This window comes from Pelobates fuscus, chromosome 5, assembly GCF_036172605.1.
Source record: "Pelobates fuscus isolate aPelFus1 chromosome 5, aPelFus1.pri, whole genome shotgun sequence".
NCBI lineage: Eukaryota > Metazoa > Chordata > Amphibia > Anura > Pelobatidae > Pelobates > Pelobates fuscus.
This window is the reverse complement of record NC_086321.1, coordinates 283,267,266-283,280,591: the sequence shown is the minus strand read 5'-3', so window position 1 is coordinate 283,280,591 and position 13,326 is coordinate 283,267,266. Positions and strand designations below refer to the sequence as shown.

At 41.7% G+C, this 13,326-nt stretch overlaps 1 protein-coding gene across 1 annotated transcript; it reads right to left on the bottom strand.

Annotated features, from left to right (window-relative positions):
- Positions 1-1,054: 1,054 nt before the first annotated feature.
- Positions 1,055-12,641, bottom strand: NR2C2AP (nuclear receptor 2C2 associated protein). The gene is made up of 5 exons (XM_063457294.1): positions 12,577-12,641; positions 11,532-11,622; positions 10,265-10,370; positions 5,459-5,526; positions 1,055-1,728 (listed from the first exon to the last, which is right to left on the bottom strand). The coding sequence occupies exons 1-5, from the start codon at positions 12,612-12,614 to the stop codon at positions 1,615-1,617; spliced, it is 417 nt and encodes a 138-aa protein (XP_063313364.1). The 5' UTR covers positions 12,615-12,641; the 3' UTR covers positions 1,055-1,614.
- Positions 12,642-13,326: the final 685 nt, after the last annotated feature.

The following is a 13,326-nucleotide window of genomic DNA, read 5'->3' as shown; positions in this document are numbered from 1 at the left end:
CATATCGGGTAAGGGATCTAGCGTGTGTCTGGAGAGTAATGTGTTTAGTGTGAGGGGTGCTGTAGTGTGTGTGTGTATATATGTGTATATATATATATATATATATATATATATTTGGACGTATTGTATGTGTGAGGGGCGCAGTGTGTGTGTATGTAAGAGGGGTGCTGTGTGTGAGGGTGTTTTTATCTGCCGTCACATTCTAGGTTTCTAATTTTCTTTGTCTGTTAACTCACTGAGAGTTATTTTATATATGTGTGCTGTATATGTGTGGGAGTGTGCTGTCTGTCTGAGGGTGCTGTGTGTGTCTGGGGGTGTGCTGTGTGTGTGTGTGTGTCTCTGTGTGTGCGCTGTGTGAGGGTGCTTTGTGTGTCTGGGGGTGCACTGTGTGTGTGTGTGTGTCTGGGTGCTGTGTGTGTCTGGGAGTGCTGCGTGTGTGCGAATTTATTTATTTAAATTTAAATATATTTTTTATTAATAATTTTAAAAAAGTTATATCCCCCCCTCCCTTCTTACCTTTAGCCTGGGAGGGGTGGGCCGTGCTGCCATCCTTCCCTGGTGGTCCAGTGGTGAGAGTTAGGCTAGAGTTCACTCTCGCGAGATCTGAGCGTTGCCGCAGTAACCCCGCGAGAGGACCCGGCGGAGTTGCTGGCTAGAGCTCCGCCGGTCCTCTCCCCTCCCCAGCCGGCGGCCGCATGTCAGTGCCTGTGGGCCGGTGAGGGAGATCTTTGATCTCCCCACCGGCCCATGGAGGCACACAGCAGGGCCGGTGCTCGGATAGTGCTGGCCCTGCAGGGGCTGGCTGGGGAGATCCTGTGATCTCCCCTGCCGGCCACAGCCCACGGCCATCGCTGCCCACCGGGCATGCCCGATGGCCAGTCCGGGCCTGACAGTAACAGTGTACCATGAAAAAGATCATTATCATAATAAATATCAAATATTTATAGTATTGTTGTGACAATTGCATTTAGTGATCCACCAATATGGCTCAGGGACATTTGCTAGAGATCTCTCAAGCACAATAAATAGATTGAATCTATACCCATTTGACAGTGATAACTGGCTTATTTACATTTTTTCTGGATCCAAAAAGGTACAAGTGTTTATTTTGCTATATTATGCAAGACAAATTATGAATAAGCATATGGTCATTACTCCTGATTAATCCATGGCAGCAAGACTATAAAAGTATACCTGATCAAATTAATAAAAAAAAAATGTTATGTTGAGTACATAGGGTTGTATGGGCAGTCATATTCTAGGAATAGAGCAGTGTCCCTGCCATCAACCAGCTGCCACTGTTGCCCCACCTGTTTATATCAGCATGTAGTGCTCCTCAACCCTTGTGCTATGGTGGTATGGTGTACCTTCAATCCTTTATTGAAGCTTTGAGGTAGATATATGCAGCAACAAGTTGTTTAAAATCACCTTGCATCTTAGCACTTAATGTTTTTAACAAAATACTGAACCAATGATTTTACGTTTCAGTTGATTGTTCACCTATTTTGTCGCCAAAACCAGTTTTTGTTTGGTTTGCTTTGTTTTTGTTCCTCTGCAGCATGGATAGTGCAGTTAAACCGCATTTAATGAGATACCTTCTGGGTAGAAATCGTATTACTTCTGGCCTAAGACATCCAGGTGGTAAACAATAATTCTTCCAAAGAAATCAGTGCCATTTGTGAATGTGATCCTTATCTTGTGTACAGACTGTTCAGCAAAACTGAATTTGTAAAGGAAGGGGTTAAGGAAACATTAAAATGCATACATACATCTGCATGTTATTCAACGGACAAACCTCAACATGTATATGGCTACAAAGAAGCCTCAAGTGATGGAAATCTGAAGCTTCTGTGTGTGCCAGGAAGATCCAAAGATTTTTCAGACCATCCTGCTACTCCCACTGTTATTTTAACAGGATCCTGCTCACTGGGGTTTAATGGAGTAGATAGTTTAGAAAACAAACTCCTCCATGACAGCCCCCCCCCCCTTCCTCTTTCTTTGCTGCTCCAGCTAGTGCACAGGTCAGAGTATTTTGTCCTCTTATTCTTTTGGATTTCACGGTTTAAAATTGATTATTCAGACTTTTTTCTACCTTCACCCCTCATCTATAACTTCATGACTATTAGGGTTTTATTGGTGTTTAGTATATTATTTGGACTTTTCCTCCTACCTCTGCCCTCTATCAATATTTCTTCAGACTGTCACTACCTATCCTCTGCTTTACTAGCCTCAGGGATCTTTGCGCATTGCGGCCGTTTTCGCCACGTTCGTGCTCATCCTTCTATCAGGGGACACTGTGTTTAGGGTGTGCAGGGAGTTTACAGTGTTAGTCTTACTATACCTCTTAGTTTCGGCGAGTTTCCAACCGCCCTTATCTAAAGCCAAGCAAAAATTGAACGCCGTTACCCTAGCCCACCTCCACTGCCTTCCTCAGACGAGGATGATCGTTATCCCTCCCACGCATTAAATGTACTCAACGAATGGCGGGACTAGGGTTCAGCATCGGAGGAAGACGACTGGCAGGATTTGCCTCACACGTCCAAGTATGTCAGAGAAACAGTATTGAAGGAAGAGGGACACCACAAGGACACCCAGAGCCGCCCGGCAACCCACAGGGCCGGAAGACGGACTCTTCCTGGATGAGCAAGGGATCCCACTGTTCGATCCTCGCACCATCTGACACCCGAGGTCATCGGAATAGAGCCTCCCTAATAATCTGGCTTACTTCGTTTACTACTGGCTTCGTAAGTCAATGGAGAAAGGTGCAGGCGTGCCTCAGAGCCGAATGCCCGAGACCACTCTTGCCTGACAAAGTGGCCATTACACCAGAATTTGATACCACTGTCGTGGTCTTTATGTCTCGATCTGGCCGGGATTCACGGAAAGGCAATGAAAAGGTTCTTAAAACCACGAAAGACAAATTGCTGGATCTCCTCGGCCTTATAGCAAAAATTCTTTACTTTGCTGATCTGGCTCTCACCCAAGGTACACAGCTAGACCCTAACACGATCAGGTAATGGGCCCAACGTTCAATCTGCCTGCTAGGCAATGCCAACGCCGCACTTTGTACAGAACTGTGCATTTCAGTACTACTAAGGACTGTTAACTACCTTAAATAGTACGCAAACATCTCTCAAACAGGTTTTCCGCACCCCACCGAATAAGTGTGTTTTTTTGAGGGCTGGTCAGCAACGGAGCCGAGGCACCAGTTGCTTCTGGTCTACAGGCGCCAGATCCGATCCTTCATCCAACTTCTACCCAAACAATACACAGAAGTCCTCATCCTACAGAGGCTCAGACAGAGTCAGAGGAACTAAAGGCAGAGGTCGTGGACGCTTCCCTACAGGTGAGTCATACTTCTGGCCTACCTGTTCCCAACTGTACCGCTGGCAACCTGTCTCTTTTCTTACAGAACTGGAGAGCAATATCTGAACTGTGTACTACGACTTCCAGCCTCAAAGATCACATCCATCTGGAAAGAGATTAGGAGGGTTCTTCGTATGGACACAATTCCCCTCCAGATGCTTACCCACATAGTGGGCCTTCTGTCGTCATCAATTCAGGCGATCGTTCCGGGACCGCTTCACTACAGGGCGATGCAGTGCCTGAAAGCGAATTGCCTACGTTCGACAGTCCTACGACCACTGGATACCACTTTCAGCAGACGTGAGGACAGAGCTCTGGGGGTGGCTGCTGCACATAAGAGCCTGGAATAACAAAGCGATCTTTGGCTCCTTTCATTGGAGATGTCAAGAGATCACCCACTTCTTCTGCCATCCTTCCCTCTACTTCTGACAGAACCGAGGGGAGAACCTCATCCCCTCATCATGGAACAGAAGCTAGACCTAATGGCTTGAACGATTTCTTGGGATCCTGGGCCTATCACAAACGGCTAAGGACCTCTTATAGGATTCATGGGCCCCTGGAAATGCTACATCTCGGCATGGTACTCTTGGAGTCGTTGGTGTCTGGAAAGGGATTCCGATCCCTTTACTGCACCTATCTCAATCATCTTGAACTATTTATCACAGCTTTTTTCCCCAAGGGCGATAATGTAGTACGTTCAGCCATTTCTGCAGCATAGGTTCCCATACAAGGCACCCCAGTGGGCCAAGACCCTCTGGTATGTTGCGAGGAGCTAAGCAATCCAGGCCACCAGCTCCTAAATATTTTCATCTCTGGGACGTAGAAGTGGTACTGTGTTTCCGGTTTTCCGAAACTTACCCTGTTATTGTGCCTCATCTCTTTTCGTCGCAGACGTTAGGGCCTTCAATGTTGACGGTTTCTCTTTCTCTCCTGAAGGAGTTACCTTTGCTGATTCCTGTTGTACTAAGTCGGATTCCTCCTCGATTTTTTTTTTATCCGTTTTTCCTCACGGAACTGCGGTTGTGCATGCTAAGAGCTTTGATGTGTTATACAGACCTCACCACTCCCCTCCGGGTTTTGGTGTCGGGTCAACTTTTAATCTTGTATGTCAAGCCACATGGTCCGGTGTAGACTACGACATTGTCCAGATGGATCCGCTGGCTCTTATCTCTAGCTAGCATTGAATCCTGTTTCGGGGCCCACTTGGTCAGAGGGGCGGTCGCATCTCAGGCTCTCGGCGGGAGCGTCCCTTGAAGACATCAAGCGTTGCGCGGATTGGACACGTGAGAGTACCTTTAGAGCATTCTACTTTTGCCAAGTTACTCATGCTTCTTTTGCTCTTCTTAATAATCAGCTTTAAAAATGTGAAGCCTCCTGTCATGTGGTAAAATTGTAGATTATGCCAACATAGTGTACCTATAATCTTAATTTTAATAATTACAAGAGGCGAATATTTCCCTCCCGTATTTCTCTTTCCTCCCTTTTTTCTGTATGGAATGTACTAGGGTTTCTGTGCTGTACTATGATAATTTATGGGGGGGGTCAAGGTTCTATGGTAATCAGATGTGTACTCAAATTTATGTTGTTGATGTGTCCATAAGACTTCGCATAATGTAGTTGTTAAATATATGCAGACACTCAGCCATTTCAGATGCCTTTTTTCTTTTTCTTTCAGTGTAATTGGTTCTCTTCTGGAGTCAAGGATGCAATTCAAGCTTCTTCGACTATTTCCCCTTCTGGATCTATGGAATTCAGCATTGATTATTTAGTACTTTGCTAAATGTTTGTTGTTCATGGTTTATGTATTTGTTACCTGTTTATTGTTACTGGAAAGAAAGAGGAAGGGCGTGGGGCTCACAGGGCCTTTTGTGTAACATCCTCCTTTCTTCTGATTTGTTTATGTTCTGTGCTGCTGGAGATTTTCAGTAAAGAGAGTTATGCAAATATTCACCTCTTGTCATTACTAAAATTAAGATTATAGGTACACTACAATTTTTCAACACTACTTCAAACTAGTTCTTTGGTTAAAAAAAATGAATAAATAGAAAAATATTTAAATGTGATTAACATTTCAAAGTGTACAAAAGGATATCTGCAAGGCATTGGTGTCCTCTGGGTAGAAATCAGCTATTTTCACCAATTCTTCATCTTTCTGGCACCCTGCATAAAAAGTAAGACAAGATTTAGCAAAACAACCCAATCCTTGCTATATAATACTTATTTCTGTTCAAAGGCCTTCTACCCAACAGAAAAAAAGAAACCTCATTTCACCTCATCCAGAAAACATTCAGAGGCCTTCCAGTCACTAAACCACCCAACAGGAAAAAGAAAACAACCAAAAGCAAAACTTACATTTCACTAAGCACTATTCCACTCCATGTTTTCAGCCTTATTTTGTGCATAAATGCGTTTCAGGTGGGTCGAACAAATAAAATTCCTGAAATGCATTTGTGCACAAACCTACTTTAGAACAAGCCTCTCAGTTCCTTATCTTTCACTTGACATCTCAAGTGGCTGCAAATAACCGTTCTCTTTGACCATCACCTTCCAATTTCTCCTACTACCTCTTGTCTTAAATCCCCATATTAACTTTTAGAAAGTTCACAGGCTATCTAGCTCAGTCATTTTAATAAAGTAGAAAACAAGGGTTTGGCTGCACTCACCTAAACATACTTAAATGGGTTGTTGCTGGGGGCAATTTTGTTAGTTTTATTAAAAACACCTAACCTAGGCAAAAAATAATGGGGATTTAGTTACATTATATGATCATACATTGCATAAGCCTGCCACAATAACTGTTTAGTAGATAAGTGAGTGCGCTGGATTTTAATTTTTACAGTCATTTTAATAAAAGAGCTTTAATTGCTAGATCTCAGCTTATGGGCAGGGTGCTCTTTACTTTGGTGTGTATATATATATATATATATATATATATATATATATATATATATATATAGTACTTGCATTTTTCCACAATCGTATGGAATTGCATTTAAATGAGATGGTATTTTGACCCATTGCAGCTATACATATCTACCGGTCATCTTTTCATTCTGGCTTCCGGGACTGTGGACAGTTGGTACATACATTCACAGTTAATGGCAATGCATAGGCATGAAGCCGTTGTGAATGAGATGTTCTCTATTTTACACTTCTGGAGGTGGAGCTGCATCTAGAGCCATGCTAGGCTAAAAAAATGCCTGACCAAATTATTTTACCTTTCCAGTCACTCTCTGAAATTAGACTTTCCACTTCTGTGTACTATTTCACAAAACTCCGGAAAGGCTACTAAGGTACTAACACTACAAATCCGGTCATATTCATTGCATGGGAATAACATAATTGAACGCCAATGTAGAATATTTGTAACTGCGGACACAGATATATTACCAACTCTGCATCTACAGCCAACTTCCACTCCATACCCCACTCTCAGCTATACCCATGAGCTGAACGTTCAATATAAAATAAATAACAGAAATAGATGGGTGGGTGGAAAAAGTGATGTCGATAAAAAAGTGCAGGGAAGCCTCTGTCTAATGGTCACTCCACTTTTCAATTTCCCATTCTTATATTTACAAGAAACAAACCAGAGGCATGTGCAAAATACACAGAACAGTGTTTAGTTTATGTCATCATCCAGAGCTTTAATGCATTGTGATTTTGCTGATAATTATACTGTGTTCATGTTACTGCATGTCACATATGGTGTATTGCATCGCATAGAGATCTTGGAATGATGAACAGCTGCACAGTAACCAGGGCTGGACTGGGAAAAACAATTAAGCCCCAGCATTTTACAATCAGAGCGGCCCCCTAAGAAGGGGGCGGGGCCAGAGAGGGTGTGTTTTGTCATCACTAATGACAAGCACGCCCCCTCTCAAAGTGAGCATGTTGGTTCAATGCGCAGAGCCCCGCTGAAGAGCTCTGGCATTAGAAAAAGGCCCTGAATTTGTTCTGCGCAGCGCAAGCAAATTAAATAACACGCTTGTGCTGTGTTTGCTTTTAAATTGTCTCTGGTGTCTCCACAAGTGGGATACCAGAGGACAAAAGGGCCAGGAAAGTGTATGGTGCATGCCTGCTTGTGGGATTGCGTGTGTGTAGAGTGTGGTGTGGTATTGTGTAAATAGGTTAATTTAATTTGTGTTTGTGGTGTAATATGTGTGGCTAGGGGCTGTAGAGAGTGTGTGTATAGGGGCATAGTGTTATAGGGGATGTAGCGAGTGTGTGCATACGGCCTTTAGTGTGTGTGTGTGTGTGTGTGTGTATATAGGTGACGTAGTGCGTGTGGTGGTTGTAGAGAGGGTGTGTTTAGAGAATGTTGTATGTGTTTGCTGACAAGGAATGTAGTGTGTGTGTAGGTGGTGCAGTGTGTGTGTGTGTAGGAGATCTAGTGTGTAAAGGGACCCAGAGTGTGTATAGGAGATTGTGTGCATATCGGGTAAGGGATCTAGCGTGTGTCTGGAGAGTAATGTGTTTAGTGTGAGGGGTGCTGTAGTGTGTGTGTGTATATATGTGTATATATATATATATATATATATATTTGGACGTATTGTATGTGTGAGGGGCGCAGTGTGTGTGTATGTAAGAGGGGTGCTGTGTGTGAGGGTGTTTTTATCTGCCGTCACATTCTAGGTTTCTAATTTTCTTTGTCTGTTAACTCACTGAGAGTTATTTTATATATGTGTGCTGTATATGTGTGGGAGTGTGCTGTCTGTCTGAGGGTGCTGTGTGTGTCTGGGGGTGTGCTGTGTGTGTGTGTGTGTCTCTGTGTGTGCGCTGTGTGAGGGTGCTTTGTGTGTCTGGGGGTGCACTGTGTGTGTGTGTGTGTCTGGGTGCTGTGTGTGTCTGGGAGTGCTGCGTGTGTGCGAATTTATTTATTTAAATTTAAATATATTTTTTATTAATAATTTTAAAAAAGTTATATCCCCCCCTCCCTTCTTACCTTTAGCCTGGGAGGGGTGGGCCGTGCTGCCATCCTTCCCTGGTGGTCCAGTGGTGAGAGTTAGGCTAGAGTTCACTCTCGCGAGATCTGAGCGTTGCCGCAGTAACCCCGCGAGAGGACCCGGCGGAGTTGCTGGCTAGAGCTCCGCCGGTCCTCTCCCCTCCCCAGCCGGCGGCCGCATGTCAGTGCCTGTGGGCCGGTGAGGGAGATCTTTGATCTCCCCACCGGCCCATGGAGGCACACAGCAGGGCCGGTGCTCGGATAGTGCTGGCCCTGCAGGGGCTGGCTGGGGAGATCCTGTGATCTCCCCTGCCGGCCACAGCCCACGGCCATCGCTGCCCACCGGGCATGCCCGATGGCCAGTCCGGGCCTGACAGTAACAGTGTACCATGAAAAAGATCATTATCATAATAAATATCAAATATTTATAGTATTGTTGTGACAATTGCATTTAGTGATCCACCAATATGGCTCAGGGACATTTGCTAGAGATCTCTCAAGCACAATAAATAGATTGAATCTATACCCATTTGACAGTGATAACTGGCTTATTTACATTTTTTCTGGATCCAAAAAGGTACAAGTGTTTATTTTGCTATATTATGCAAGACAAATTATGAATAAGCATATGGTCATTACTCCTGATTAATCCATGGCAGCAAGACTATAAAAGTATACCTGATCAAATTAATAAAAAAAAAATGTTATGTTGAGTACATAGGGTTGTATGGGCAGTCATATTCTAGGAATAGAGCAGTGTCCCTGCCATCAACCAGCTGCCACTGTTGCCCCACCTGTTTATATCAGCATGTAGTGCTCCTCAACCCTTGTGCTATGGTGGTATGGTGTACCTTCAATCCTTTATTGAAGCTTTGAGGTAGATATATGCAGCAACAAGTTGTTTAAAATCACCTTGCATCTTAGCACTTAATGTTTTTAACAAAATACTGAACCAATGATTTTACGTTTCAGTTGATTGTTCTATATATATATAGTACTTGCATTTTTCCACAATCGTATGGAATTGCAGAATCCGTTTGCCGGTTTATAAAGGACAGTGACAATAATACTAAACTCTTCAACATCCATCTTTCAATGGTGCAGTTTTTTTAATTGGCTACCAACATAGACAATGATGTATAATAGTTTCAATTCTTTATATTGTCATTTGTATAGAACTATTTTCTTGATGTGTTGCTCTTTACATTTTTTTTTTACTTTAGGTTGAACACCTTACCAAGCTGCACTGCGTAATCTCTTAAAAGGGACATTCTAAGCACCAAAATTATTTCATTGTAATTGAGTTATTTGGTGGCTTAGAGACTACACCTGCAGCTTTGCTGGTATACAGCATGGTTAACATAATGCAATCACCATGCCTACTAAATTCAGTGTGCATTCATTGATTCTCGTAGAGAATAACAGAACTGAAAGATTGTGGCGAATTTGCCATATCTCTGAAGCATCTGAATGTACAAAAAAGTCATCAGAATTGATGACTTTACAGTAGGAGGATTGGGCTGTAGCAAGGAGTCTGTCTGAGGGCTGGAATAAAGGCAAATTTAATAACATTTTTTCTTTTCATAGAGTGGGCTATTAATCTAATGAAGCAAAGGAACACATCTAATTAAAGCACACAAACACAAATTAGCAGAAGGGCTGCACTCACGTATACATGCATATATTCTAAAAGGTGTTGCTGGGACCAATTGATAAAATGCACTAAAAGTAGCAAACTCACTCAACGTCTACAGAATTATTTAAGAGCATTAAAAAAAAAAAAAAAAAAACACAAACAGACTATAAACACTGAACTGAAGCACAAACAATGGGGATTTGGTTACAGTACACATCACACCTTGCAGAAGCCTACCACACCGCCAATGCTCCTCATTTATATCAGGGGACTGCCTAATCTGAAAGCTTATGTTATTAACATGATTTGCAACTCACCTTCCAATATACAGGTTTTACTTGAAAAGCCTCCCTGGAATTGGATATAAAGTTGGGAAACCAAGACATTGTGTGGGAATTCTACTGTGATCCACTGAGATGATCCCTGGAAAAACATATTGGGGATATTAGACATACAAGGACAATTATCACACTGGATGAAGGATAACAGTGCCGTTCATCTATGTACACAGTGCCAGATTACCCATTAGCAGAGTAAGTGTGTGTGTACTTTAGGGGGGATCCTGTTTTTAGCACAATGTACCTTTATAGAGCTCACATGAGCTGGTGGGGAGAGTTAGATATCAGGAGCCTTGGTTAGTGTTCTCTGTAATCCAGAGGTCTACACGGACAGTACAAATAGAACTATAAACATTTTATATATACAGCATTTTATGTTTTAAAAGCATAAAGATCGGTGAGAGTGCATAACCACTCCAAATGTTTAACCCCGGATGTAGCTAAGGTGCTGGTCCATGACTCCTCTCCTGCAACTGTCAAAATTACCTACTAAGCCCTCATTGAATACTTTTTCTAACAACCTACTTCGTACCCCTACTTTTACCCTTTGTGTCACTATACCCCACTCCCTCTAGAATGTAAGCTCATTGAGCAGGGCCCTCCACCTCTCCATTGTTGTCTGGTTACAATAACATGTCTGTTAGTCCACCCATAGTACAGCGCTACGGAATCTGATGGCGCTATATAAATAATAATAAATAAAACATTAAACCAGGATAGTACCACACTTTGTTGTAAGCAACACTTCATTTTATTTTTAATGAATGGATATATCCAAGTAGAAATCCATAATTGCTTTTTTATGTTCTCTCACAGCTTTTTGTGCTACTATAATCAGCTCAATTCATTAAAAAAAAAATAAAAAAAAATCAAAGAGCTATATCGTAAGCAAAGTTCAAATGCACTGAATATAATATTAGTCTGATCAACCACACTAGTACCGAACTAAAAACATACTAAAATACAACATAAAATTAACAGTGATCCTTGAAAATGCAGCCGGGTAATAATACATACATACATACATACACACACTTATACCAATCAGTAATAGTCATAGCTACCCGGTATATACCTCCAAACTTGTCACAAAACACAAAATGTATTGACTGGAAGTGCTTATCAATCTACCTTGCATGCACACCAGTCCTACATTCTCAATTTCCTTGTGTATGTGCATTACTGTCATGCCTCCACCTCCCTTTGCTACATACCTTGTAAAGCAATAATATATGTAGCTCCATACCTGGTCTGAGTTCCAGCAGGTCTCCTCTTTATTGTCAAACAGAAACTGCTTGCCAAATTGCTTGACATCTCTCTGGAGGACAGAACTCACCCTTCGTATAAATTAACAGATACATGTTGGTGTTTGATCAAGAAAGTGAAAAAAAAAACAACAAAAAAAAAACAGCCACTAAATATAAAAATGCTAATTTTGAGCAAAACTTGCAGATTTAATAAAATACTCCAATTCAGCATTTGTTGGTATGACAGGTTACCTTTAAGTCATCACATCCACCTATGCAATTAATATATAATTTATAATAGTGGTAAATTATGTCTATACAAGTATATATTTTTTTCTTTACTTTTCCTAATGTGCTTTTTCTTTAAGAATATTAACTAAATACATAATTTATTGTTATAGTAAGTTACACTTTGCAAAGTGTATTTTTATTAAACAAAAACAAATATTGTTTATATGATTTATTGTGAAGATTAGAATCACTTGCCAAATAAAAGGCTGAATAAGAAGCCAACTTTACAAAATAGGAAGGTGGCTGATTAAGAAGCCAACTTTAGCCTCCTTATTGATGGACACCTTAAACTAAGTGCGGTGTGTGCAGTAGTATGTGTAATTCATGTGCTGCAGTCAGGGAATCAGAACATTAATTCAAAGAAGGATCCAGCAGGGTACTGTCCATAAACATGCTAAAAGCAAAAGGGGCCCTGAAAAATATCCACAGTAATGATTAGTTTGCATTGAATTAATACTGGCATAGTGTAACTGTTGTTGAAATAACAGAAACCCTAAACATTTTAAACCCAGTCCTACCGATGAATTACATTAATTAGGAGGCGATATAAAAATTAAATAAAATGATATATATATATATATATATATATAATAATGTATCATTCAGGCTGCATGGTCCTGCTTTGGTAACTAGTTTGTGCTCTGTACACTTTATTGCATAATTCCAGGGAAATTAATCAACCGTTTTTATAGGAAGCGAAATAAGTTAATAGGTAAGGAGTTGCAAATCACTAAAAGCGAAACGTGACCATACCTGCTCACAGTGCCAGCACATAGTACGGACGCGGCCATATTCTACAAACTGTGCCAAAGGAAAGGAGGAGTTCGCGTTCCAAGCCTCGCTATCACGTGTCATTTGCTTTTAGGATATCTGATTGGTTATCGGAGCCCCATTCATTTCTTCAAGTTCATGTAGTATTTACATAGTGTAGCCAGTAGGGGGAAGCAAATCTGCACACTGGCATGGTTATTGCCGAATAAATGCACAAACTGTCTCCAAAATATCTGTTATATAAACATATGATTCCATTTGAAAAAAAACAATCTCCAGATTGTGTTTAACTTTCTCACTTATTCTTCATAACAACTGCACAGTATGATTGTTAGCATCTCTGGGTAATTTTTCAAATGTTATTGGCTGGCACAGGTTTGGCCACTTGCCACATGATGAAGGACCCTGCAGTAGTCAATCTGGGCTACTAGGTTTGACCACTTATGTCCCAACTGGTTCCTGACTGCCCACATGTCCTCCTTCGCTGTGAATGTTCCGGGTGATTTGTGCAGTGTGGCAGTGTGTGAATGTGGGGGTGACATGTGTAATGTGGCCTTCGCTGTGAATGTTCCGGGTTATTTGTGCAGTGTGTGAATATGGGGTGATTTATGTAATGTTGTTTTCTCTGTGAATGTTCGGGGTGATTTGTGCTCTTTGTTAGTGTAAGTGAATATGTCATTGTGCGTGAATGTGCCAGTGTGTTTGTGCTTCATGGCAGCGTGTCTGTATGTG